Raw genomic sequence first — 27713 nt, 5'->3', positions numbered from 1 at the left:
TAGAAGTCCAAAAATACATTTAGCTTGTCAACAGCAAGCCCGCTTTTAGAAAACAAAGCTTAAATCAAAAAATAAAAATAAAGAAAACGTAGAGAAAACGATGGAAGTAGGCTACACAGTGTCAATAAGATACTGAAAATCAATATTTCAACTTTTTATCTTGCAAATTATGTCATAGCAAAATCACTAGCACAACTGCAGGTTTACGCTATCAAGAGCAAGATTGACCAAACTACTTGAAAATTATGTTCATTGCGATAGCTAGCACCACATACTATAGCCATTTGTGATCTAGTTTTCCCTTTGCAATAGCGTTTTAGAGAAAACTTTCAAATCTCATCTGTCGTCCTCGGGGCTGAGGTACAAGAAAATGGCGTCATATGGTATTTGAATAGCTCCCAAATTTAATCGATTTGTCGTTTGCCTGTACTAGCTGCAACCCGGCTTGTTTTATGAAATGCAGCTTTGCCAAGTATTTCATCACAGAGAGTTTTTGCCCCACAGCTCAGTTGTTGAGCGCATGACTGCGTGACCGAAAAAGCTTCAAGATCAAGCGGCGCTGGTTCGACTCTCGGAGTGTGCGCTTGAGCAACGTATGTTAAGGACTGCTTACCATTCAGCGGTATCTAATGGATGGAATAATTCTTCAGCAACAACACTTTAACAACCAGAAACTTCACTCTATCAATCTCAGTGACCGAGCATGGGTCAGAGGTTCAAAGCCTGTACAGTCTACAAGTATGCGAAGCCGCCAGGATTAAGTTCTCAAAGAAGCTTTCCCAGTCCGAACATAAAGATTCAACCAATTATTCAAGTAAAAGTGATTCTTCTGCGATTGTAAAACGTAGTTTTCGTTTAGCTTTTCGATCTGCTACCAAGTAGTCAAAATACTAACTAGTTCTCAACACAACCTTTTTTCTAAACAAGCTTAAGGTACTTTCAAAAGCCGCTGTTAAACAGGTTTGCTGCTCGACAACTAATCTAGTCATTCGTGGTGCAGTTGTTTTCTCCACTCGATACATGAAACGAATTTTATTTTAAATGCATATACTGTAAAATAGCAGTGATCAATTCCACTGGCGTTTGAAGAAGTACTTTTAAAACTGAGTTAGTCTTGACCGCCATTTTTATCTAACGCTTTTGCGACCTGGTAAGAACCTGAGGTGCTGGGGTGTCGTTGATTTGGCAAGTCTGCACTCTCAGAGCCGGAGAAACTAAATGTTTTAAAAAAATAACAAAAGACCAAGTGATACTGGTGACGAGGCTACACTGTGGCTATTGCTCACCGTGTCACTATTGTACATACTACTCGGATTAGGAGACATAAAAAGAATTTCATTACAACTATTCTGTCCCGGCAAAACAATTTAATTTACAGCTCTATTTTTGAGCCGCAAGAAATAGTTTGTTCTCTTGTATGATTAATCGTTCACCTGCCAGGCTGACAAATTGCTACTTAGCTAATCGAATTTTCTTTTATTTAATCGTGTGAAGTATTTCCTTGCTTAAACTTGCACTTTCTGTTTAAAGCTTTTGCGATGATAATGCCCGGTTTTATTTGTATCTTTACAAAAGCTAAGATTACTTTTTGGGACTGCTTGCCTTTCAGTTCTGTGTTGTATACTGTATGTCTTGTGTCCCCACTCTGTTTCACCTTCACTGCTTTACTCTCGAAAAAAATTGCAAACGGTATCGTTTGTGGAATAATTGGGTTGATCCAAGTTGCCATCAAACTTAGATCTACAAGAGGCTGTGGGAAGACACTTGATCTGTTGACCAATCTAAGCTGACTGTGAGCTGTGGAGCAAATAAATTTTCATACAAATTAGTAAATTCTATTCATGATCTGCTTTTATTTCATAAAGCCACTTTAAGTTGCAAGCGCAAATCAGAAATCACAAGCAAATAAAGTTTGACTTCAAGCAAAGGTTTAATTCACAGCGTGTTGCAAAAACTTGCCAATGGCGTGAGCTGTTTTGAACGAACACGGTTGCTGATAGTCAAAATAGTATTATGAAAATAGCAAAAGCATTCAGGCTACATAGAAGCTAAGACGTTCGAAAATTATAGATTATAATGACGACTGCTACATGGCTGTACAATTTTTCGCTCCACATCTTGAGCGAATGCCAGGCGTCAGACCCCATAAGACAAATTCTATCTATTTGTGTTTTGCCAAGAATAATACGTTGCAAAGAAATGAGAAACGATTAATTCTTTCGGTTGAAATTCCAATTCCATTGGCAAGGAGAAGTTATATGCGATTGTAGGCTACAAAGTTCACACGCCAAATGAAAAAAGTTACAGTATTTGCATTGTTTCAACCTCGTCAGACATTAAAACCTTGCAAAAACAATATCTTTTGCTCGTTTGCATGTTCATGTACTTTCCAGAAGTGTGTTGCATTAACAACGGTAGAAATACTCAAACTAATAAAAAACGTTTAAAAATATGAAAGGGGTGGGTTGTGCTATAGTTAGCAATGATCTTTAGATACAAAAATAGAACCATTTTAACACAAGGGCAAGGCAGCACTGTCATATTGAAATACTGAATAACAGTTGACAGGCCTAGCCTACCATAGAACAAAAACAACCCACGAATGTGATAATGACGCATGCAAACGTGGCAAATTGTTATTGGCCATCAATTATTGCGGAACATTTTCCTTTCTGACACAAAGTTTAAAAATGACCAACGGTTATGAAAATACAACATTGCATTGGCGAGCAGGTTGCAAATCTTGTCGATTTAATGCACACAAAGACTTTAACGTGTGTTTTACTGAATACTGCTGAATAGCTGATAATACTGAGCAAGCACTTGTCTTGGTACCTTATGTTTCAAAAAGTGATAAAAGTCCAAGAGTTTAAGTAAATACAGGGGAGAAGTTATACGTGAAATGAAGGGTCATCAAACAGAAACAAGCATTTTGAGCAGACTCCCAAGCAAAAAAAAGAAAAAAAATGTTTTCGCAGTTGTATCGTAACAGGGGGACATTACGAAGCAAGGGATTGGTCGTTGGCTCCCAACTTTATCGTTTGCTTTAAATATTTCCCAATGCATGTTTCACGGCAATCACACTCTGTTTCAGTCTACGTTTCACTTTTTCAAAGGCAACTTCCCAACAGCAAATCAGTAGTTTTAAATCAGTCATCAACAAGACGTTGAATCAATGTAAAAAACGACTTATTTGATATCTGGGTTAACACAAGCTGCTGCGGTGCACAAACATTCAAAAGTGCATTAAAACCATCAGTTGACAATTTGCAAAATTAAAGTCTCGTTCATCGAAGAGTTTACTAGGGGGTAACCTGACAAGGGGCAGGCAAGCATCCCTTAGCTAGTTAACTGTTGATACTGGACCCCCAGTTGCCTACACGTTGAACCAAAAAAATCAAAAAATACTACAAATGCATTGAAAAATGTGACCCTTGGTTCGTTCATTGATGCTTGCCCCTTGGCACAAACCTTCAGATGCGTCACTAGTTTTCACCCATCCCATCATAAAAAAGCCCCGATTGCACATGTGGAACTTTTACAAAAAGCAAAACAAATGCAGCAAGAAAAACCCAAGTTTTGCCGGCTGGGTAGAACTCTTCATGATTGTCTTGTGAGGCCGACAATCAGTCAGAAAAATGTTATTTGTACGAACTACATCTTTCAACGGGTGCTGTGAAGAGTAAATGTACATATAAAAAACAAAAACTTGAAACACACACAAGCAATGAACTTTGGCAAACTACTTTAATTATACGCTTTGTTTCAACTGCACACGAGCAAAGGTTGCTATGACTTGGAACGGATTGAACAAAATGCACCAAAACAATGCGAATGAAGTGTAAGCATAGTAAAAAAAACTTGAGTGTAACAATTAATTACAGTAAATGCAGAGGTTCGGTTGGCAGTTTGCTGCGTTATGCCACTAACATACAAAACCAAGCGACACTACAAAATTTCGCACAGAGATTCCCAACCTTTTTATGTTTTTCATGAAAAACGATTTAACGTTTTCTCTCAACTCTCTTTAAGATACAGTATATCGTATGATGGTGCATAACATTTAGAGTTTAGACTTCACCGGTGTAATTCACGTGTTAATATAAAAGCGGTCAAGCTCTGTAATAAAGTATTTTTATTGCATTTAAAGTTTTGGCTACCGCAAAAGTAGCTTCACAAGTAATTTGTTCCGTAAACCAAATAAATCTAACACGTTGAAGGGGAGCTACACGTAATCTTTAGCCGCAATTAATTGTGTAGTAATTCATGCTATTCAGTTGCATTTGCACGACAAAATATTGACGTAAGTGTATTTGCGGTGACAAAAGTTTTAACTGCAAACAATCGTCACTAAATCGTGCCGTTTATTTTACTTCGAACCGCTAGGTTACGTCATATGTCTGTTGATTTTTATTTAATTGCTTGGTTTCCCAACAAATTGTTATACAGTTGTAGTCGCCGCTTATACGATTCACGAATATTGGATCCAACAGCTTATTGAAGCCAAATACCGTGGAGTGGAATTTCTACATATTAACGTAATGCAAAATATTTTGCTTAGTGTGTCTACGAGTTTGGTTAGTGGATCCACTCCCGGCTTCTGACCACGTAGTAAAATGCTTTCTCCCAGTTGTTGCAATGTCTTTTTTCACTTTGTTGCCTCTCCAGATGTACATTTTAAGAGCTTTCTTTGAATTCGTTTTAACAATTTATAAGTTATCTTAGTGTTTCTTGAGTTGTTTCTGAGGTTTATATTCATTACATGATTAACGACCATTCACAATGAGCTTATTTGGGCCATACGGAGATCTTAATCAGACTTTTTGCTTATAGGATCCATTCCTCCTGGAACGGAGGCGTTTCTTGTAGCCTATGTGGCGACTACTGGACTAAACGTTAAGCTGAGAGACACCATCGTGAACTTTGTCAATTAGTTTTATTTGTACTAATTTTTGAATGACACAAAAAGAAGAAAGAATACTGCCATATGAAATTCAACTAGTCACATTGATAATAAACGAAATTTAGAAGATCATTGCCAGTAAGTCAGCATTTTTTTGTAGGTTAAATTGCTAAATGCTTACTCCAAGCTCTTGCATAGCAAGGTGGGTGACCTCTGTTTAAAAACTCTTGGTTTAGCATTATTTTAATTTCATCGTTTTACTGAAGCCCAAAATTTCCAAATCTCTTTTTCTATGTTCTCTTCAGGTCAAACTAATGCTAAATCTTTGATGGTGGGCTGAGGCTATGTATGTTTTTCAGTGGCCTAAATATCACAACTATTGTGCAGTTGCTTATTTCAGGATCGTCGACCATAACAGAATTAACAACCTAGGCTACTGCAGTGACAGAGCCGTGAATTACATCAGGAATTTACTTCCAGTAGTGATGAGAATAAATGTTAATTTTTTTAAAGAAGGAAGTATATGAAATGCAAATCAAGAAGCATTAAATGGATAGCGTGTCGCAATCAATTTAGAGTTTGTTCCACTGAGTACGGTGGAACTGTACGGGTGAATACATGCAAATACAAACTGCATTTGCACGAATAAAAATCAATTCATTTTTATCAAAATTGCTTCTCCATTATTAAGGTGCTAATCATGTATATTTAAAAATCCCTATCTTAAATGTACGGCAGAAGTTTTAAGGATAAAATGATTTATTTCTACAAGGGCTTGATTTATCGAATATTTTGTAGAACCTTAAACGCTCAAGTTAAAGCAGACCAACCAACTCTCGTTAGCTGCTGAAATACATAATACTGAGACGTACAACGGCGGACAAATACTTTTGAACAAACACAAACACATATGGAATTAATGTAAATGATGAATTGTTGAAGTTACAGTAATAGTTTCGTCAATAAGTATAACATTTTTTGATCGTTTTAACAGCTATAAGTAATGAAAAAAAAGTATAAAAACTTTTTAAACTTTTGTTTCATAGGCAGCTGCTTCTTGATACGATGTTATAACTTGTGTGGAAAAACACTAATTATTACCAAAAGAAGATTATAGCAGGATGAGATGGAGTCACCTTGTACGCGGTCAAGCGATTGTTCAATACAACATAAAAATTTTGAGATGTTGTAATTTGAAACCTTGAGCTCAAAAAGCAGTATGTCTGTTTTTTGTTTACATTCTGTATATACTTTCATGCTTTTCTTTTACGGCAAAAAGAACAAACCTTTTAAAGACAGTCGCAGCTGTCAATCACCATCTGCGGGATCTCGTTGTAGATAATCGTAGACTGGTGATCGTAGTAGAGCATGCTCATTGGTGCGAGGGCATTTGGAACACAGCAAGTTTTTTTCTGTTCTGCGGTACCCACGTTAGTATGGCGAATAAAAGTGGCATGTGGGTTGCTGAGCTGGTTTACACCGCATTCTCCTCCGCAATATTTCAGGTTCATATGGCTGGGAGCAATGATCCATCCCCAACCAATTTCTTCAAAAGTGACGTCGAAGTCTCGGAGACAGCATAGGGTTTCGATCGAATTGCAGCCAAGAAGGGCAGATCGCTTTTTCCGCTGGCTGGCAGAGACCATAAGCTTTACGTTCAAATATGGCGTCTGTAAAAAAGATAATCTGTTAAGCTTCAAGTTCAGGAAGTGAAACGAGTCAGCGTATTTTTGATGATAGCAAGCTTGGTTTTAACTAACTAAACGATATACCTGAACAGTGAGCCAGAAAACTTGTAACGCAGCAGGCTTACTAGTTACTTAACGCTAATTTTAAACATTGTTTATGTTTAAAATAAACTTAACACTGAAAAAAGTTCTAAAAATAAACTACTTAGCTATAAATGCTGTATTCTTTGCCGGAAGAATCATAACGAAAGTCTTAACTACCAATGAAAATGGTGGATAACTATAAAAGTTGATAATAACTCGCTTGAGGTCTGTTGACGAATCAGAAAATTTCGAACTGGTCTTGAAAATATCAGAAACAAATATTTTACAAAAAAATAATATATTACGGTTAGTGGGATGTGTGAATTAAGAAACTTTCATTATATATCAATAAAACAAATTTGTAAAATTGTTATATGGTGCAACGATACTTTTATTAAGTGCAAAGCATCTCAATAGCTTAAACTACATAAGGTTTTTTTTACATTTCACTAAACAATATCTGCAGTAATCGTTTCCAAAGAAAACGTTTTTGTATTAAAAATAATCTATTAAAAAGTATTTTCTATAAGATTACTTCATCTTTTGCGTTTCATTCATGCAAACAGCAAATGTCTGAAAGCGAAGTTAGGTCACAAGCCCTGCCTTGAACTAAATTTTAAACCAAATTTGTAAAGGATTTTTTTCTTAAATATTTTGTTGGAGTTTCATTCATCGACTAATAAAGTTTCGATTAGGCTGCAGGGTAGGCTAGGGTAGCTTTGTAGTAGAAGCGACAGAACTGCCCTAGACTTACAAAGTTCTCTTTTTCAGGATCTCTTCCAGTAGCTATCAAGTCAGGAAGGTCTGTCGAAGATATGTCTACGCCAAAATTCTTAGTCGGATCTTGCACCCATCTTGTCACAATATCAGTCAAACGAATCTTTATCCAAAAGCCGTTCCAAACTTGTTTGTTCACTTCAACCTTCAGAGCTCGACGTTTATCACTGAAAACATCGACGTCTTCCACAGTCTCGTTGAATCCCATTCGATAATCTGTGACTTCCACCACTGCTCTTGTGGCGTTGGTTGTCTTTGGACGGACGTAGACCGACAGTGTTGCCGATTCAACTTCAAAATTTTCCGTTTCTTTTCTCGTGAATGGAAAGTAAAACCAGCTCACCGTGCTTTTCGGGGTATAAAAGGGAGCTGAAATAAATTTACAACGTTAAATTAGACATCATCATTAGGCTACTTCTTGATCATCACCAGTTTTTATAAAAAAAAAATTTAAGTAGTCTACTTCAATTTATGAGTAGATGATAAGGTACACCGAAAGGGACCGGTAAGAATAAAAAAAAATTATTCTGTTAAATTGGTTTAACCACAATTATATAAAGTTTGAAATAATATAGTTGACAGCGTACATGCCCCTTTGCGTTTAAATAAAGTTTTTACCTGCTGTTTGTGTTCATATATTTAAGCTTTTAAAATTAAAATGTACAAATATGTTAGACTACGGTGGTTTCTTTGTTTGTCTTTGAAAAATGAAGTGTAACTTTTAAAATCACGTTTACCGTAGCCTCTAATGATTTCTAGTCTTGTCTCTAACTAGAGTCGACAAGCAGTTTATTTGCTTTTACTTTGAACAATTTTATGAACTTTCGATTGCATTTCACCTATCTTCAACCTGTACGGATTAGATTACTTTTGGATTGATTTTCACAAGCAATTGAAATAGAAACTTGAAAATAAGAAGCTGGCAACAATGTTGGGCTTTGAAAACGCTCTGCTCTTTGTAGTTATCCACCATTTTCATTGGTAGTTAAAATTTTCGTTACAATTCTGCCCGCAAAGAAAAAGAGCATGTATTGCTAAATGACTTACTTTTAGAACGTTTTTCACTGCTTGTCTTATTTTAAACCGAAAAAAATTGCCTAAAATTTAGGTGTTAAGCAATTAGTACTGTAGCAGCTATTATCAAAAATACCCTTGGCTGATTTAATTTCCTGAAATTTGAAGCTTAACATATTTATATTCTTAGCGAAGCTTTGCGCTGTAGAATGAACAACACGATAACGCCACGAGATCATTTCTTTAGTTTCGGTTTTCTCTTTTGTGAAAGTTTTCACCAGCTTGCGCTATGCGAAGAAAAAATAAATTAACATTGAAACCACGACGCAATTGTGACAAAATTATAAAGTAAACTTAACAAAAAAACGGATTCAAATGATAATCCTTCTGATTGGAATTGTGACAGCACCCATTCAGTTCCAACGCAACTGAACCAACTTTTGTCACGAAACAAGATCAACATTTTTATTTGAAAACTCAAAATGTTTTTACTTGAAGGGAAGCCTAATTGGTAATGTTAAGGGCGTTTTACCCTGATTGGCGTCGGGAGAGGTCATAGCCTTGCGCATGCAAAAGTAGCTAAGTCGTTTGATACTTCAGTTAGCCTGGTTGTTTTGCAATGCAAAACGGTTTTGAAGCCTTCAGAATCAATCACGTTTTCGCAACGCTTAAACAACGTAAAAGCGTCAGAATCCGTTTCTTGTTTTGCAAAAAGAAAGTTTGAACAAGTTAGATAGGAGTGACGAAATATCCTGACGTCAAGGTAAATGAATGGCTGTTTGAGTAAGCAAAGGTGTTTACGAACTTGCAAAAGGTTTTTGTGCTGCAGCAAGTTTTCGTGCAAAGCTAGGCGCAGTGTTGTAAGCAAATTACCGCATGCTATCAAACACTTAATAACAAAGACCACAAGATCCAGACAGGCTGAGAAATTAATTATGAAACGCGAAAAACACCTTTGAGGGGTTTTTATACCTTGCCGTACGCTTATTACAAATAAATACAAAAATAAATTTGTAATGTAACAGCTGATTTTTGTTCACACACATCGAGTCTATGACAATGATATAATTCGAGCAATCGATAGTCAAAATTGTCCTCTCTTCAAATTTTTTCTGCCAAAACGTCAACAATTTAATTTTAAAGCTGATACGATGATGTGTTTCAAACTTATCAATTCAAAAAAGTCAAAAATCATCGTTTGACCAAAGTTTTTTGTTATTTTTGTTTTAGGAACGCCCAAGTGCTGTGCAATGAAGCTTCTCCATTTTTAAGAAAAAATTGGCAATAAAATAAAACTAAATTAACCAAAAGTCAATAAATTCATTTTACCTTGATCAAAGTTTATAAAATGATCATGAATTAGCTGAGGAATTACAATGAGAAACTACAAAAGTGTATATAAAAAACCAAAATTCAAAATATAAAAGTTCAACTTCAAGTTTTAAATCAAAACGTGGTTGTCCTATCTATAACTAATATTTAAAAAAATATGTAAGCGACACCGCATAACAGAATTAACCTTCTTGCTGAAATGGCATTAAAATTTGTTTCGAAATAGACAGTCTGTTGATGTAAAACTTACAACAAAACAGAATTCATTTAGTTTACATTTGGACGCGGTTTATCAAATGCAGCATAATAAGTTTGAAAAAACAGTACTTTTGTGTTATAAATTCACTTTGTTTTGAGAGTTTAATTTGCTTAATTTTACATATTAGTCCACGTTAAATTACTGGTGATCTATTGCACCAAAGGAAAAGGACATAACGCTTGGCTTGACTAGCGGTAATAGAGAAAGGAGCCGTTCAAAAACAGTTGGCTCGATCAATAACCGGTGACGCAAGCAAACGACTTCATGAAGGATGTGAAAAATTTCATGCAATATCTACTTTTTATTGTGATGAAGTCTTGGATTTGCATCGGCCGTGAGGTGTGTGGGGCTATTTGTCCAATTCCATTACAACTTTGGTAGAAAGTTTATCTCAGAAAGAAGACAAGTAAATTTATATCGTTAGAATAAAAAATGTAATAGATTGTAGATTTTTGTTATTACGTAGCAAGAAAATTATCTTCTCTTTCCAAACGGCTTTTTCAATTTGTCAAACCGAAAAGGTAGTACGGTAGTGTTAGTTCCAAGGCAGTAGTTCAATCATTTTTACTTCGATTTAACTTTTCAACAGTCACATTAATTCGACGTCTTTAAACATTGAATTAGGCTATAATGCAAAAAATAATAAATTTGCTACCGATACGTTAAATCAGGGGTGGGGAACCTTTTTAGTATTGCGGGCCACATAAAACGAGAAATAACACAGGAGGGCCACTAAAAATTTCGAAATTTTATTTAGCCTGCAGATAAAATGCAGCGAAGTAGACAATGATTTATTTCACTTTCACACCTAGTGGGATGGCTGAAAGTTTTTATTTTTGGGGAGTCGTGTGAGGTCTGCTGACACGGAAGATGTTGCAACTCTTAACTGCATCTCCACGTTTTTATCAGTCAGTCAGGAGCGAAGCCGACTTTTTGTTAGATTCAATTTGGAAAAAACTGCTCGCAACGGTAGGTGCTTCCAAACAGAGACACATATTTCAAAGCATGTTTCCGCGTGACAGGAAAATCATCAGCATTTATGTAGCGTTGACAAAAGTTGAGCAGTGGAATGTTTTGGTACATCGCTTTCAACGTACCGTCACTCTGGAGCACTACTATTTCATGTTGGAAGTTACTAGGAACATCAGTCGCGGGCCACATGGAACAGTCACGCGGCCGCATTTGGCCCGCGGGCCGCAGGTTCCCCACCCCTGCGTTAAATCGCCTGGAACAAAACATCATCAGTCCAAAGCCCAAATATCAGTACAGAAAAAGGCATTTTTTAAAAACATTGAAAAATATGAAGTTTTGAAACGTTCATTGCAAAACTTAGATTTTATTACATTGCGAAACTCAATTTTGTCAAATTTAGCCAAAAACTGAAAAACTAGGCTACTTCTTCTTTTTTCAAACTCCGGATGATGCAATGTGGACAAAATACTGGTGTAATGTTCGGCTTAAAAACCTAAACTTAAAAAACACTTTCAAATCACCTACAAAAAAGATGCAAACTTACGTGATATTGCAGTGTGCACGATTTGTTTCGTGCTGACCTTGTCCACATCAAGTTCTGCAATTTTCTTTGCATGGTCATATTTCTTAAACAACCCCTTAACAGCGGAGGAGTTTCTATTAATCGTTTGGTTGGTGATGTTAGGAGCCATGTCTAAACGGAGTTTTTTCAGAAGAGTTTTTTTTAATATTTCCACACGACGTGTTTTCTCTTCCGCTTTGTTTGCACATCTGTTTCCACGACCGCATGGATTCGCCATATCCGCGTCTCCATCATCTATCTCTGCATTCCTTGACATGTGTTCGTTTTGAGATGCTACGGCATTTTGATCCTGTGTTGTTCCAATTTCCTCACTAGGCTCTAAAATTGATCCTTCTTCAGACGCAGATGCAGTCTCTGGTTCTGGAGTAAAGATCATTTGGTAAATTGTGTCCGACCAACTTTGTTCATGGTCCTGCACGTTGTTATGCGTCTCATGAGATGGTGAAATGAGCCTTGGACTTTCGTGATAGGATTCTTCAACGGAAGCTTCTTCAACCTCTCGGAGTCGGTGTGAATCTATTCGATGTCTGCGGTGTGCTTCAGTACAGGATAAAACAAAGCAAATGGCAACATAAACAATACTTTTAAAAAACATTTTTGCTAGTGGTTGCGCTAAATATACAAAACGAATACATATTAAGAAATAGGTTTTCATGAAACTTACTGCTCACATGTTCTCACGTCCAAACTAGACTCAGGCTTTAACACTTTTATTGTGCTGTCAGGTAAAGCGAGACCTTTTTATATATTGAATGGCTACTGAGAAAAAAAAGAAACCTTCTTCATTTTTCAAGTTGCTTCAGCAATAAAGAGAAGAGATAAAATTGCTTTTTTAAAACCTAACCCAAGGGCGCATTGGGTGTTGCATATGCACGTGAAAGTAAAGTTATTATAGGCTATACAAAATTTATTAAGATACTTTGTTGCCTAATTTTTTTTTTTTTTTTTTTTGTAGAATCGTGGACAAACGGCATGTGCTGAAATTTTTTTCCCAGAGCATTAAAACTTCGAGAAACAGAAAAATATTTTAAACGCAGTGCAAAATTAAACAGTTCAATGTAGGTCAAACGCATTTGCAGATCTGGTGGGCACTTGGTGGTGTTCTCCGTCAAACATGCCATTTCTTTCCGTTTTGCTTGCTCATTAACATTTCAAACTTGACCAATTTCATCGGGAGCGAGCGGTTTCAGCAGAGGATTTGAATGATAAGTGTTTCATGTGCGCCTCGAAAACTGAGAAATGTAATGTAATATTCAGAAGTGAACACATCGCCCATTCAACTAGTACTAGTTACAATCAAATTAATCTATTCCAGTTATTGATATCCTTCTCCGGTCATGAAAACAAAATATAATAATTTGAAACTTAACTTAAATTGTGAACCAAACCTTGTAAGTCGTGTAATTTTTTTAAATACAATTTTCGCCAACGTAAAGCTTTACCAATATCTCATTTCAAACATTTTTATTCAACGTGGCTAATACCCCACCCGCTTGATTTTGTTTATATTATTTATTTAAAAATCTATCACCGGCAAAGTAGGCTACTATAGGCCTATAGTGTCGGCTAAGATAACCTACAGGTAAGGGGTTTGCAGTCAAGGGGATGTTGCAAATTGCAGATTTTTCTACGATACAGTGCGTAAAGTTTGCGGACATGAGGGAGGGGGTTCATTTTTTTGCAATTTTATGAAGACATTTTTATGGACAGCCCCTAATATTGTTTGGGCAACCACAAATAGGTCGATATAATTGCACGTGGTGTTTTAACTGCGATATAAATAGGCTGCATTTAGTGTATTGTTTTCAGCTGAGTGACAGGCTGCACTTTCTGGTAACAAAGTTCAAAAGGACTGATAATAATTTTCGACATTGGCTTGTTGACCTTTGCTTTTTGCTGCTTAAGGTTTCCATGCTGTAAACAAGTTCAACAACAGATAACTTGAGCTTATAAGTTCATGTTTGATTAGTTCTTTCAACAGCTAGGAATTCTGATCTTGACTACTCAGGGTTTGATAATGCGATCTTAGGCTTTGGCTACGTGCACGAGTTCTACTGTTTGTCACAAAGAATTGTTGTGAAACAAACGGAAAGAACACAAGCGAACTTTGAGCTTCTGATTGCGCAATAAAATGGTCTCATTTGATTGAATTTGGCATAAAGACATTCCGCTCCGCAGGCAGCATTCAATGCTGCAAATCGTTGCCTTGTCTTTACCTTAAAGCTGTCACAAAAAAAAACTGAATCATCCTCTTTAATTTATTGCTTTACAAATACTTTTGAACTTTGTTGCATTTGACATTAAACATCTCTTAAAATTCACTTGAGATATCGTGACAAGGAATTATTCAGGTCATTCAAACCAATGTTTAATTAATTATTAACCTTTGAAATTACAGTTATTCCATTCAGTTTCATCAGTGGTGGAGTCCTAAATTTCCACAGTCAGGTGTTAGGTCATCTCCAGAGAACTGCAATGGGTCTGCAACTGACCTAGAACTTGGTGTACTTTAGTAAACGCTCTGCTTATCTTTTGCAATGACTCAGTACAAACAAGCTCATCTGTTGCTACCACTGTAGGCTCTTCGGATAAAATGAGTAGGCTAAGTGAGAACCCAGGCATTTAAAAAGTCACCATTTTGACAAAGCAAGACAACGCGTTCATAAGAAATCCGCAAAAACAATACTAAAAGAAGTGAGCCTAGTAGAAGAAGTAAGCCTGGATGTGGCTTAACAATGTTGTGGTTTTATTTATTGTCGCTCTACAACAGCTAAGGCCTTCTAGGAACAGGACTCATTTTTCATCAACGATGTCATCACATTATTACACGACTTATTCTCACTGTGTTATGAAGGAAAGAACACAATCGGTACCGTTTATAAGGTATTCGGTTGGACCCAACGTGGAATCGATCTAAGATCTACCAGCACCAGAGCCGGAAGCGAAACCACCCGGCCATTGAGCTGGTTTGATTTTGCTTCTTCGTTCGAACCTTTGTTCTTTGCCATTCCAAAGGTTGAGGGGCTCTGCCTGTTACCACCCTTGAGTAGAGGCAGTGACTCGAGCTAGAGCAGAGGTGACGAACCTGCGGCCCGCGCAGGGGCGGATTTAGCTGATGGGGGGCCCGGGGCACTTTTAGATTGGGGGGCCCCCCTGCAAAAACCACCTCTGCGTCTACAGTAGCAACAATCCAGCACTGAACAGCATTTTGCAGAAACTTCAAAGGCTGAAAGGTAGAAAAAATAACACAAAATTGCATTTTTTCCACGTAGGGGGGCCCTTCAAAGGTCGGGGGGCCCGGGGCACCTGCCCCCTCGGCCCCCCCTAAATCCGGGCCTGGGCCCGCGGGCCGCATGCGGCCCGTAAAAGAATTTTGTGCGGCCCGCAAAACAATTTGACAATCGCTCATGCATTAAAGACAAATGACATCTCAAAGCTGTTTTATACCTTCACTGGTACACATTTCCTTTGCCATTTTCTTGCCCTGAACACTAACTTTCAGGGTTTAATGCTTCCAAATTATGTTTTAATATTTTATGCTTCAATGCTGCATTAGATAGCTTCAGCTGTATGATTCGCATGGGCTTTTGTTTGTTGTTTGAAAAATAAATTTCATTAACTGATTTCTTGTTTCGAAGCATAATGGTCGAAACATTTAGTCAACTTGAGCAAAAACGATAGAGCCAAACGAAGAAGAAATCATACTCATATGAAAGCAAACGCTTCGACAATTAAACTGTCTTCATTATCACTGCAAGTACTGTTGCTCTATCCTTTTTGCTCAAGTTAATTTGTTTTTATTTTTTACTGTTGTATGTTTCGATTCTGCGTGATATAATTTCAACTGTGAGGGTTTTACTACTTTCATCTGCCGTTTGTAACTTTTCATGAATAATATCTTGAGTCGCTTCTAAAAGATGTCGTAGTAGGTTACGATTAAAAAGTTGTGTGGCCCGAAAACTCATGTGTAATTGACAAAGTGGCCCACGACCGCAAAAAGGTTCGTCACCCCTGAGCTAGAGGTTTGAGCAGGTGTCGAGCAGCCACTGAATAGATTCATCATCCAGTTCGGGCAAACCACGCACACCATTTGGCGCATGATAGATGGCGCAGTTGCAGATGGTGTGGTCTTCGGTATGTACCTCCATGCCACACCAACAGATCGCGGATGGTGCCGTCCTCATAAATGACCATTGTTTTTATGTGTCATCCAGTGTTTTAAATTTTTAATTGGTTTTTCTATGTTTGTTTATGTCCATCATGCACTTGCATAGAATGCCCCTAAAAATGTCTCCAATGACAAACAAAATTTTTTCTTCTGCATAAGCCAATAAATTATCTTGCTTATCGCCTATAATGACATTTGCTTACGTATACGATGATCTGGAAAGTTGTTACGTGTTGTTAGGTTGTTGATAGGCGTACAATTGTTGCGCAAGGCCACCACATTTGCTTAGACAGCATAGGCCTACGATTTAATATCACCATTCACAAATAGTTGTAAAATTTCAAGATTTTTATACTTCAAGCAATGAATACCTATAAAAGTGTCAATCAATACCCATAAATATTAGCTGATTAATTTATATTAGCATTTGTTTTACTTTACAAACAATTCTTTTCCATAACAACAGTGTCACAATGGTGTCAAGATACACGAGGGGCTGTCAAGAGAATTAGTTGAACTCAGTAGCTTACCGAGAGAACATTTGGATTTCCTCTGGAAATACAAAGTAACTCTAAGAACTTATATCTGTTAAAAGCTAACGTACAAAACCAGAGCTTTCTAAGACAAGTCTTTCCAAGGAAAACATGTGCGACAAATGTTTCTTTCAAATGAAAGGACAGCTATACGCCAGATGTAAACAGAAACGCGGAGTTTTTCATCGTTTTCATTAAACAAAACTTCAAAACTTTACGGACATTCATGTATCCTGGTTCAGGGTTTAAACGCACAAGGTCAGTGCTAGAGGGTGTCACACTTCAAATCTGAATAAAAAAAAAAAAAAAAGAGAAAACAAGACAATTCAGACAATTCACAAAAATCAGGTTATATTCTGAGTAACAAATAAACTGCAAGTCGCAATGATAGCTCATTTCTAGTCGGAAATGGTTTAGGCAAGAAAAATTTAAATATTTTTACCATTATTATTTAGTCTAATATTATACTACCATGTCCAATTGTCCATTAATATGATGAATGAATGCTTTAATTACATTATTAAGATTACTACTGTAATAGCTTCCGTTTATGCACTAACCTACATGATTAGAAAGACGGTGGCATTTAATGTTTGTTCACTGACAGCTTATTTTTTTACTTTTGAAAAGAAGCGTTTTCTGACTACTCCCCCATTGCGACATAAACACATAGAGGTTAGCCACTGTTGAACAGCTGGGAAGTTTACGACTTGATTTACGGGAAACTATGATCATTAATAAAATTTTCGTAAACATAACCTCAATTTGGAACGTAGAGTGAAAAGACAATATTCTACCTGATGAGTGGTTTTCAACCGTTGTTTCGAGAAACACGAGTGTTCTGTGATATATCGTCAAGTGTTTCCTAGGAAGTTTTTTGACCTGACTATTGTTCATGGTACAGTGATCGAAAATGAATATCACAAGAGATTTGCGTTTGTCATCTGCAATTCCTGCCAGAATATCAACTTTGTGCTCATCCAAACAGGCACAGATGTCGCACTTGGAAAAACTGAAAGTGCATAAACTATTGTGTTGTTTATTTTATCGCATTATCAAAAAATTCTGTTTGGTGTTCTGCAAGGTTATTTTGATGCATGTAAGTGTCCCGCGGCTCAAAAAAGGTTGAAAAACACTGTCCTCAAGTTGTCAACCTCCTAGTAGTGAGCCTTGGTAATTTGCAATCAAGCGAATGACAACAAATAGAGACAGCAATTGTAGCTCACAGAGCTCCATGCAACGCCATCCTGTACAGAGTGATGCCGACCCAGAGCATGCGCCCTTCATTTCTAATAGCTGTTCAGGGCGGGCAGCTTCGGTTGTCGTATGGGAAGACATCGCCTTGCTGCAATTGAATGTGGAAGGCCTGATCAAGTGTAAAATCGACAACTTGATTTTTTTGTGAATAAACGCATACGGTATAGCAGTGGATCTGCAAAACTTGGAGGGGTGGGGCGCAATAGTTTTGTAGAATCAAGACAATTATGCCAGACAATAGAAAATCTAAAAGTTAAATGTTTTGAAAAAGAGTTCATATCAACCTTTTGCACAAAAACTGTTTGCTAGAAAGTTGATATGTGAAATTTTCGTGCTAAAAGTTGATAAGTCACAAATTGGAGGGAAAAGTTGAAATGTCCACGTTTTCTTTGTAGCCTATGTCAGAAGACCTACTGATTTTGCCAAACCCAAATTTATTTTTCGTAGACTAGCAGAGAATTGAATCTTGTAAAGAGGCAATTTTGCATACGTTTTAACCTTCGTTTACATTTGAAATTTTCTTGCACATTTGGCGTTTTCTTAATCGTTTAAGTTAAGGATATCTTCTTTTGAGTTGCCTCTTTCCTAATGGCTGCAAATTCTAACAACAACTTTGCAAAATTTGGAGGTAAAACCGCATCGAAGACAACCGCACGGTTTAAGAACCAACAGGGATTTGGTTTCCGCTTGTTTGTTTTTTCTGGTTCGAAAATAAATTCCGGGCCGAATTTGGATAAAATGTCCTCATGCCACTTTGCAAAAGTCTCTACCCTATCTGAAAAGCAAATAACAACTTTTTTCGGCGGATTAGCTTGTTTTCAGGATAGAAATGCTAATAACTTTGACACTGTAGATATGTAACGTTCCTTTGAAAGTCGAAAATCAATAACCAATCCGGGAACACTTTAATGTCTATACGCACGTTTTTCATTGTTACAAGTTTAATAAAAACAAAAATTAAATTAATGCTAAATACCGATGTGTCAAGGCGCAATAAACTAAGTTAGAACGCTGGGTGATTATTGTTTTAATGACTTCCTGTTGATCTCCACTTTACAGTGAAAAATTTGGAGAGAAAAATATTCATCGATTTCCGAAAACATATCCCTACAAGTTTAGCTATGTTTTCAAAAGTGTCTTTGCAGATGTGAGTTTTAAAGTTTATGAAGAAGTTCAACATTAATCTCTGTGGCGGCTGTGGCCTTCTTTACGTCACTTTTCTATTCATGCGATTGGTTAGTAATCTCTAATTAAATCCAATATGTTTTTCTTTCTTAAGTTGGGATTAATATGCAAAGACAAAAAATATTTTTCAACTGATGCAGTCTGTATTTTGGCCATTCCACTTTTTTAGTGAAACACCATGCAAATATTTTTTACACAAATCATATCTATACCTTTTTCGATGAAGTTCGCTTTTACTATAATTTGCTTGGTGTTCTGAAAGGGTGTCAGGTGGATCATCTTTGAAGATGTTCCAGTTACTCCCACCACTTCGCTAGAGAGGGTCTGGAAATTTTGTTTTAAAACTCTTATGCCGCTACTTTGGACGGATCTGGATGTCCTTGACACTGAAAGGTTCCAGAAAACGCTTTTTGTAATGAAGTTTAAACCTTTTACTGTAAGTTGAGTTATGAAGGTGCCTTGATTTCTTGTTATAATTAGAGGACCATTCTTGTGAAAGGACGATTGCCCAACTGTATTCATTTCAAGCATTACCTCATGAAATCGTGCAAGCCGTTTCAATTGAACCTGTAGCGTTTATTATGCCAAAGTGGTACATTGGGGCTCAAGGTTAAACGTGGCTGCTTTTATTAACAGAACTATATATTTTTAACTGTAGACTAGAGCAAACCCAATTAGCGGCGTCAGCTGAGGCAAGAATAAGATGACATGGAGGCTAATTAGTGACGCTAGATGAGTACATGTAGCCGAAGCGAAAATATAAGCAACTTTAAAGAGGCCGTTTATCTGTTTTCATGCCCCAGTATTTCACCCCAAACCAATTTAAAATGGAAAGTCTTAAAACTCAAACGATTATTTGTTTTGTTGCGACCAACTCCAGCGATTGCGCAATTTTCAATATTGTACTAGGGCGTTTTCTTTGGAGGGCTTGTTGGCGACGTATCAAACGTTTCCTTAAAATCAGCTTTAAAAACGACTGACCTTTTACCTCCTATATGGTATGGTAAAAATGTCTATTGAAGGAAGAGTTAAAAATATTTTTAAGACTTGGTTACTTTAGAAATGATGTAATTAGTGTTTAAGAGGAAGTGATGAAAAAATTTGTTGAAGAGTAGCTCTTGCTGTTTAATATATTTTATTTTTGTTGAAACAATTTAGTTTTTTACAGAAGTCACACACCTTTCAAAGTTATTGACAAAACATACGATCAACCATAAAAAATCGTGCCGGATTAGATAGGGAAGCATGTCACCAAAGGCACCGACCTTTTTGCGACATCCTTAACTTTTAGTTTTGTCAAACAATTTATAATTTCACGGTACTGTGAAAACAAATTGCCTTTCGCGTGGCACGTGGCTCTTTATTTGGAAATGCCGGTAGACAAATAGAGCCTTCAAATATGTTTTTGCACGCTCAATTAGCAGTATCACTTTCCAACTCACTTGCAGATCCTATTAACCCAAGTGAGCAACACTTCAGCAGCAACAAAAGCTCATCATTTGTGTTTATCCGTCGGCAATTGGCTTACAGCTAACGCTGCTAACGCTAGTTTAGCCTACTTTTGTAAAAATAAAATTTATTTTAAACTGTCAACCCATGGTCAACCTAATATGGCCGAAAGTTCATCATTTTTTGTTTTATATTTTTTTATAAACTTCATCTTGTTCTTGCTTGTCCTAACCACTTTCTTCCATAGTATAGATTGTATTTTGTTTCTTGAAGCAGTGCCTTTTTGTTTTTGAAAGTAACTTGTTTTGGGGTACCAGACATCTCATTTGCAGTCGACCCGACTTATCTCATCAACGGCCTTTGCCACACCGGACGGTGAGGGTCACATCACGCTACATTACATTCCACGCATGAAACTGTAAAATCGCGACTTGAGTGTTGCCAAAGTCGCTGAACTTCTAATAAATATCAACAGGTGCATTTCTCTATAATTGTTGTAAGTGTAAACTCGGCTGTATACACAACTTATAGCCTATAGAAACAACATCATCATCATTATGTTCCTTCCTCGTATTGAGGGTTGGATACAATGCGCCATTGTTCTCGATCATGAGAAATTCGACCATAGAAACATAGTTCTCGACCATAGAAACAACACTAATGCAAGTATCAACAGATTGCTTTGCGGTCTCGTTGGGCAAACAAACATCAGTAAGCTAATCACCCTTTAGACTACTTTCACAATACAAATGGTGATGATGTCTTGCATGATTCTTTAATGTTTTGAGTTTCAAATTTCGTGTTCCGCTTTAGATTTGCTGATTCATCATAAGTTGCAAATTCATTTGCGCAAAATAGCCTACTAAAGATTTATATTTTTCTAAAAGCAAATGATAAGCCATTAGCAGCGCAAAGCTAGTAGCTTATTCAGCAACCTCATAATTTTTCACACCAATTAATTTAAGATTATTATTTAGTTTGACGAGAAGAAGATTTTCAAACACATTTTTCAACCACAAAAATTTTCCATCCATTTGACCAACTACGATTGATTTATAAAAGTAAGGCAGCAAAAGATTATCTGCAACAAATTTTGACATTTACGAACAAAAAGTCGCAACTTCTTACATTTTGCACATAGCCCATTGTAAACACCGATACCTTATTATCAAATTCATTTCTTTTCTACATAATTATTTTACTTACACCAATTCGCTTTCGTCCAAACCATTTGCATGAGCGACTTGTTATTTTACCAAGGACAACACACATTTGATGCTACATCAATCTCAATTGATGAAATTAATTCTCGCATGAGCAGTTTAGTAAATGAGTTAAGTATGTGGACAGACCCTTGTCTCACCTAACGTAATCATTTTGAAACGGTTTTGTGCACTGTTTTTGAAATTTTCAACAAATCCAACCACTTTTAAACCTACAACAATTTGTCTTTCAAACAAACCATTATAATTGGTGAATAATAAACCTTTTCTGAGCTCACTTGGATTGCTTAAGTAAACTGGGTTTATGTACAAAACTTATTTAATGGCTTGCCTATCAATCAGTTGTGAAATAGAAATGGATAAAATCCTGGTAAAAATACTTTTTAGACGAGGACGAAACCTATTGAGTAATTTCAAAATTGAAGAGATTTTAATCTAAATTTGCTACCAACTCTAACGTTAGGCAAGTACAACCAGCAATGAGGAAAGACTAAGAGTCAATAAAAATAGACGCTTTTGACAAAAGTTGTTCATATAATAAAACGACTTGTTTGGTGTTTGTCCTTTTTGTCAGAGGTGATTCAAGGTTTGGGGTTAAAACGATTGAATGGGATTACCCTCGGTCATGGCCCTCGGTTTAAAGGTTCAAATTAAGTTGATGAAATAACAAGAAAGCCAATTTTCGTATTTCCCTCCGGTGTAGGCCATCATTAAGATTTTTGCCGAAACAAAACTAGTAAACCACGTGCTTTCAAAAACCACTTTTGCTCACGCAAACGCATTGGGAGTTCAAAAACCTGTGCTGGCTAAAGCACACTGATACGCATTCACAGTCGGGGTAAGTGTGTTAAAGTCATAGTAGATTCACAGTGTGGTAAAAGGAAAAGAATTAAGATCACGTGCCCTTAAAAAGGTGAAAAAATCGCAATGTCTTTAGGTAGATCCAGGGATATCAAAAGAAGGGGATATGAAGGCTATTAATACGTCTGACAATAGAAGGGTTACTGTTTAGCGTAAATAATCTCTGTTCACCGTAAAATGACAATAGGCACCGATAGTAGTTTAATAAATCTTGTTATGGTAACCTGCATTGCGCAATTAGCATCAGCCATTGATACTAATTGCATGCTCATGGTTACTTGTTAATTCAACTACCCATATACTTGCTTTACCTCTAGCCTACTGCAAAGGCTTTATTAAGAAAAACAGTTTACTGGTAACTTTTCAACTGTATTTTAAAAGAAGTATTCTTTGATTATGCTCTATGTAACATTTACTAACTGTCTTCTGTAGCTGACTGTACCAGCTACACTATAAAACTTTCTGCAATTTTGAGAAGAACTGCTTGTTTAACGCGCTACAAAATACCGCCCTGGTAGTGTCATAAGAATAATGCAATCGCTGTGAGCCTTCACACCCCCTTCTCTAGATATCCCTGGGTAGATCATTCTACTTTTTGTTGGAGGACTACAGTAACTTGTGTTTGTGGTAATAGAGGTAAGAGGTTGGGGATGCGGCTTGCAAACTACTGCAATTAAAATGACAGCTGGCTAACTCTTCTTGAAAAATAAATATTTAGAATACATCTGCCCACATAAAAAAATGGCTTTAAATTTAAGGTATTGTTGTTGCAATTAAAGCCGTTTGTGGCAAAAGTTGATGTCACAGTTTGGCGTTTTGAGAAAACGACGTCAGAAGTTTTCAAACTTATTATGCTAAAAATTTAAACATTAAAATATATTGCTGAGGTATGTGGGTTTGACGGAGATATTGATACATTCTAGGTGGGCAGCTACGTTTGAAACGAGACTGCTTCAATTTGTTTTTAGAGCTTTGTTCAGAAAGCAAGATAAAAGCGTTGTTTTAAGCTGCACTGACACCTACGACCATATCACGTTGAGAACACCCCATCTCGTCCGATCTGGGAAGTTAAGCAACGTCGAGCCTGATTAGTACTTGGATGGGTGACCGCCTGGGAATACCAGGTGCTGTAGGCTTTTTTCTTTTCTTTTGATGTTTAATGAAAGATATCTCGATACTATTACATTTAGAACAAAAAATTATGCTTTTTACGTCATGAAAAGAGACCATTTCGCGAAAAAATTGGCATCGAATCTCAGTCTGGGCAGCAGTGGCCTAGCAGCCAAGGTAGCGTAGCAGCCAGTGGCTCTGCGCCAGGGGCGGCAGGCTGCAAGGGGGCGGCAAAATGAGGCTGCACAGTGCACACAGCACGAGAAATGAAGTAATGCAAAAATAAATAAAAAGTAAAACAAGAAAATGATTTACAAAGAGACAGCTAGCACACCTTAAAAAATTTAAGGATAGAACAGCTAAATCACACCTACTTGATTCGACACCATATTTATCTTACCATTGGTGTTTCAATTGCGAGCTGTGAGAGAAGTTTCTCAAAGCTCAAAATGATAAAGTCGTATTTACGTTCTACCATGAATGATGATCGGCTATCAGCTCTATCGATTCTTTCTATAGAAAGAAACTACGTTCAAAAACTTGATTTTGAAACTATTATCGCTGATTTTGCTTCGGCGAAAGCTCGAAAAGTTCAATTTTGAGGCAGCTATTGATCTTTTATTTGCCTAATACATTTGTTGTCCATTTTTTGTCTTCTATTTTTGGCCTAAACGCTGAGACAGTGAGGCTTCTTTCTCAAGCAATATTCTGTAGAACTTCTGAGACGCGGCACATTATTCGTAATTATTTTTATTGAAAAGATTGCTTGAACATGAAACTATTCCAAAATTTGCTGCAGTTTACTTAGGGCGGCATTTTCAACGAAAGCCAGGGGCGGCAGCATATGCTCCTACGCCACTGATTCTAGGTATGTAACCTAAGTGTCATCTTACTAGGTTCTGTGGTTTTCTGTATTTAGGCTATATTACATTGTTGTGCCTGCCTGCTCTTCCAAACGGTCATGCTGTGGTTTCATTCAATTGGTAGTCTATATTACATGAGATCAACAGTATTCTCATTTTTACTTAAGAAATTTGGCACTAGATTCGGAACTTTATGCCTACTTTGGGACAAATTTTAAAAAATGAGCAATTTAGAGAATTTTTATGTTTTGATTCACTTGCTACACTGATTAAATGTAGTGTAGTTTGGACTGAAATGCATTTGATTTTGTAAATCATTTTAAATTGATCCATTCACCTCAACCTTCCGGATGCTCTATAAAATCCCTTGCGCAAAAATTTGGAATAATATACCAGTTGAAATTGAAACAATTTTTAAAACAATGTAAAAAAAGAAAATTATTGACACATATTAGGCAAATGCTAAATTACTAATCAGACTTGTAATTGTAACACAGGCTACGTTGGCCTACCTAAATTTTTAGTTTCCTATCATCTTGGACAGCTTCACTGTTATTTGTCTATTCTCATTTATTTGTCTCAATTAGCCAATTATAATTAATCATTGATGAGTTTAGGGGTGGCTGTTTGACTTGAAGACCTTGAATGGTCACTTCGCAGTCTCCCGTTGCTCTGATGGTAGTATCATTTTCTTTTTTTTAATTGTGATCTTTTTAACAGTTTTACTGCACATTGTGTTTTGATTTATCGTACATCTTTTTTTCGCAGTAGCTAATAAACATCTATTTATCTACCCACTGATGCGTTCATTATTTTCAGCTGGTGTAGCACTGGTAGGCTACGTGGACGTCGCGTGGTGTTGCGACTGTGCTATAATAGCATCTGGACTGGAATGCTAGGCCTCATCTTGGCAGCAAACAGGATTGCGATATTGGCGGTTTTAATGCCAGCTTTTAACAATTTGATGTTTTTTGAATAGATTCTCACTTTAAAATATGGCACGGTCGCAATACCTTAGGCTTAGTAACCATGCTGTTGAGAAAATCAGCTCAAAATGCAATATTATGAAAAGCGTCATTAAGATTCGGAAGAAGTTGCCTTTTTAAACGCTATGTTTTGTGCTGTACAATGTACATAGGCTACTGCGCATTGATAAAACAAAGTTTTTTAAAACTATTTACAATGGTAAAAAAAAACTAAAAAAAAAAACGCCAAAATAAGTTAGGCTATATCAAAATGCCAAACTCAAAACAGTCCAAACTCATTAAAAAACGCACAAATTTCTCAAATGTGGCGTTAAAATCGCCAATATCGCAATCCTGTTTGCTACCGAGATGAGGCCTATAGGCCTATGGCTTCCCGTCCAGATGCTATTACAGCGACGTTCATGACTGGTGTTATTATTGGTTATTGACTTTGTTGTGTGGTACCTAATTCTGTTTGTCTTTGCAGATTTAGGGAATTTTGATGCAATTTGGAAATTTTAAACATAATGTAGATTTAGGGATTTTTACGTTTGCTTTTTGTAACAACAAGAGTAGACGAGGTATCATGAAACTTTGGAAAGGTCGAAGGCAGTCGCTACGTCATAATTACGTTGAACTGGCGGAAGTCATCAGAGCTTCATACAATGGCTTGATAAGGCGGCGCGATAACGTCTCTGGCTGTTTACAACGTCATCCCAGGTTTCCAATACAGAGCGTGTAACATGCGATAAAAGGTTGGATTAAGGCCTCGTTGTCCTGCCTTGTTTTATTCCAAAACCCGACCAGATGACATGAAGAAAGCAACTGGTACTCTACCCAACTAAATAAAATTCATGAATGCTTTGTGCTCTAAAAATATTAAAATCGGCTACAGAAGACCTGTTTAAAAATCAAACATTTTCAAACCTTTTAGCTTCTCGTATTGTTTCCCATGCTTTTGACCATGAGAAATCCCGGAAATGACATCCATTTTGCTTTCATACAATGGGATACCTGCCTCATGAGTCATGAGGCCTAAATACTTTCATTTTTGCCAAAATCACCCATTCTCGACATGTTAAGCCATGATTCTGACGGTGGATGTCTTTATTTCAACTGAAAACTCTTTCATCCAAAGCCTCACTGATAGCTCACAAAGGAAAATCAACTTTCAGATATTTGGCATCATTTTGAGAAGTGTGGGGAGAATAAAAAGATTAGGAAGCAGCACTTAGCAGCACTAGTGGTGAAAAGGCATTTTACTTATTTCAAGCAACCAATACACCTCTTTTGAAATTTACCAATGGTTCTAGTCTGACAGAAACAGACCTCAGGTTTTTTGACGATGACGTCAAGGTGATGTCATAAAAGTCATGATGTCGTCATTCTGAAATTTTTAACTTGTGCTGCAATGATCTATTAAAGGGCAAGAGATCAGCTCATCATTCTGCATGACAAGACAGCAAAATCAGTAGGCTTCATTGTGGTATTGCTATTGCTCCTTTTTATCCAATCAAATTGCAAGAGTGAAAACAATTGAACTAAGCAAATAAGAAAAAACACACTCTGAAAAAAAAAACTGTTGCTGTAATATCGGTACTACCGTTTTTCAAAACAGACACAAAAATTTTGCACAAAAATAAAGCTCAGAAAATAAATTACAGATGAATATTACTAAAATGCAAATGCAAAAAGCAATGGTACTCAATAACCGTCAAGATGATTGTGTTGCATAATGCAGGCCACCAACTAGTTCAGAAACAATTGTATTGGCATTCACAAAAGCAATTATCACCCATGGAAACATTTGCTCATCTTTCGATGTCAAAACAGCAAATGGTAATGCACCTGAGCCAAGATTTTGGCCAGAGGCAAGATGCTCCCACCAGAGAACGTCAACGCCGGCCGGAGCTTCCGCCTTTGTTAATTATTTAGGCCTCATGAGGCAGGGTATCCCATTATCTGAGAACAAAATGGTTGTCATTTTTGGATATCGCATGGTCAAAATCATGGGAAACAATGCGAGAAGCTACAAAGTTTAAAAATGCTTGATTTTTGAACAGGTCTACGCCTGCAATGCATAGAAAGAGATACCGAAACCAATACGGGGTATTGGTTTCGGTATAAGTTTGAAGGTTGGGCCATGATGCACGCTATGCATTGATCAATGCGTTTCAAATCACTGCACTCGGAAATTGTACTTTGAACTGTTTGGACATTTGAGTGGTCTTGAATTTCTTTGACCTGGCACACCGGATAGAATTTTTTCAACTTGCTGAAGCTGAAATGAAATGCTGAAGAACACGAAAATTGCTGTTCGTTCAACGTAGCAACCGACGGTAGGCTACTTTTGAAACGCACTCCTTCCGGCTGTATGGCAATGCGATCAATATTGACATGCTAAGCTGCTTGTTGGAACCTTTAATTTACAGCACGGTATAAACATAGCCTGCATATAATTTTAAATGAAGAGGTGATAAGACTTTA

At 36.9% G+C, this 27713-nt stretch overlaps 1 protein-coding gene and 1 non-coding gene across 2 annotated transcripts; one reads left to right on the top strand and one right to left on the bottom strand.

Annotated features, from left to right (window-relative positions):
• Window positions 1-1835: 1835 nt before the first annotated feature.
• On the bottom strand, window positions 1836-12219 carry LOC145771602 (growth/differentiation factor 8-like). The gene is made up of 3 exons (XM_082583310.1): window positions 11574-12219; window positions 7430-7821; window positions 1836-6573 (listed from the first exon to the last, which is right to left on the bottom strand). The coding sequence occupies exons 1-3, from the start codon at window positions 12205-12207 to the stop codon at window positions 6193-6195; spliced, it is 1407 nt and encodes a 468-aa protein (XP_082439436.1). The 5' UTR covers window positions 12208-12219; the 3' UTR covers window positions 1836-6192.
• Window positions 12220-23305: 11086 nt separating this feature from the next.
• Window positions 23306-23424, top strand: LOC145773387 (5S ribosomal RNA). Its single transcript, XR_014289777.1, has one exon. It is a non-coding gene; the product is annotated as a 5S ribosomal RNA (ribosomal RNA).
• The last annotated feature ends 4289 nt before the right edge of the window (window positions 23425-27713 follow it).

Source organism: Aplidium turbinatum, chromosome 6 (genome assembly GCF_918807975.1).
Source record: "Aplidium turbinatum chromosome 6, kaAplTurb1.1, whole genome shotgun sequence".
Classification (NCBI taxonomy): domain Eukaryota; kingdom Metazoa; phylum Chordata; class Ascidiacea; order Aplousobranchia; family Polyclinidae; genus Aplidium; species Aplidium turbinatum.
Note: the sequence above shows the minus strand (reverse complement) of the source record. Positions and strands in the feature narration are given on the sequence as shown.

Excerpts from the sequence above, each read along its gene's own strand:
- LOC145771602 (XM_082583310.1), bottom strand. The coding sequence starts at position 12,207 with ATGTTTTTTAAAAGTATTGTTTATGTTGCCATTTGCTTTGTTTTATCC. Across the intron at positions 7,822-11,573 it reads CGTGCACACTGCAATATCAC|CTCCCTTTTATACCCCGAAA; the intron begins GTAAGTTTGCAT and ends AATTTATTTCAG. Across the intron at positions 6,574-7,429 it reads ATCCTGAAAAAGAGAACTTT|ACGCCATATTTGAACGTAAA; the intron begins GTAAGTCTAGGG and ends TCTTTTTTACAG.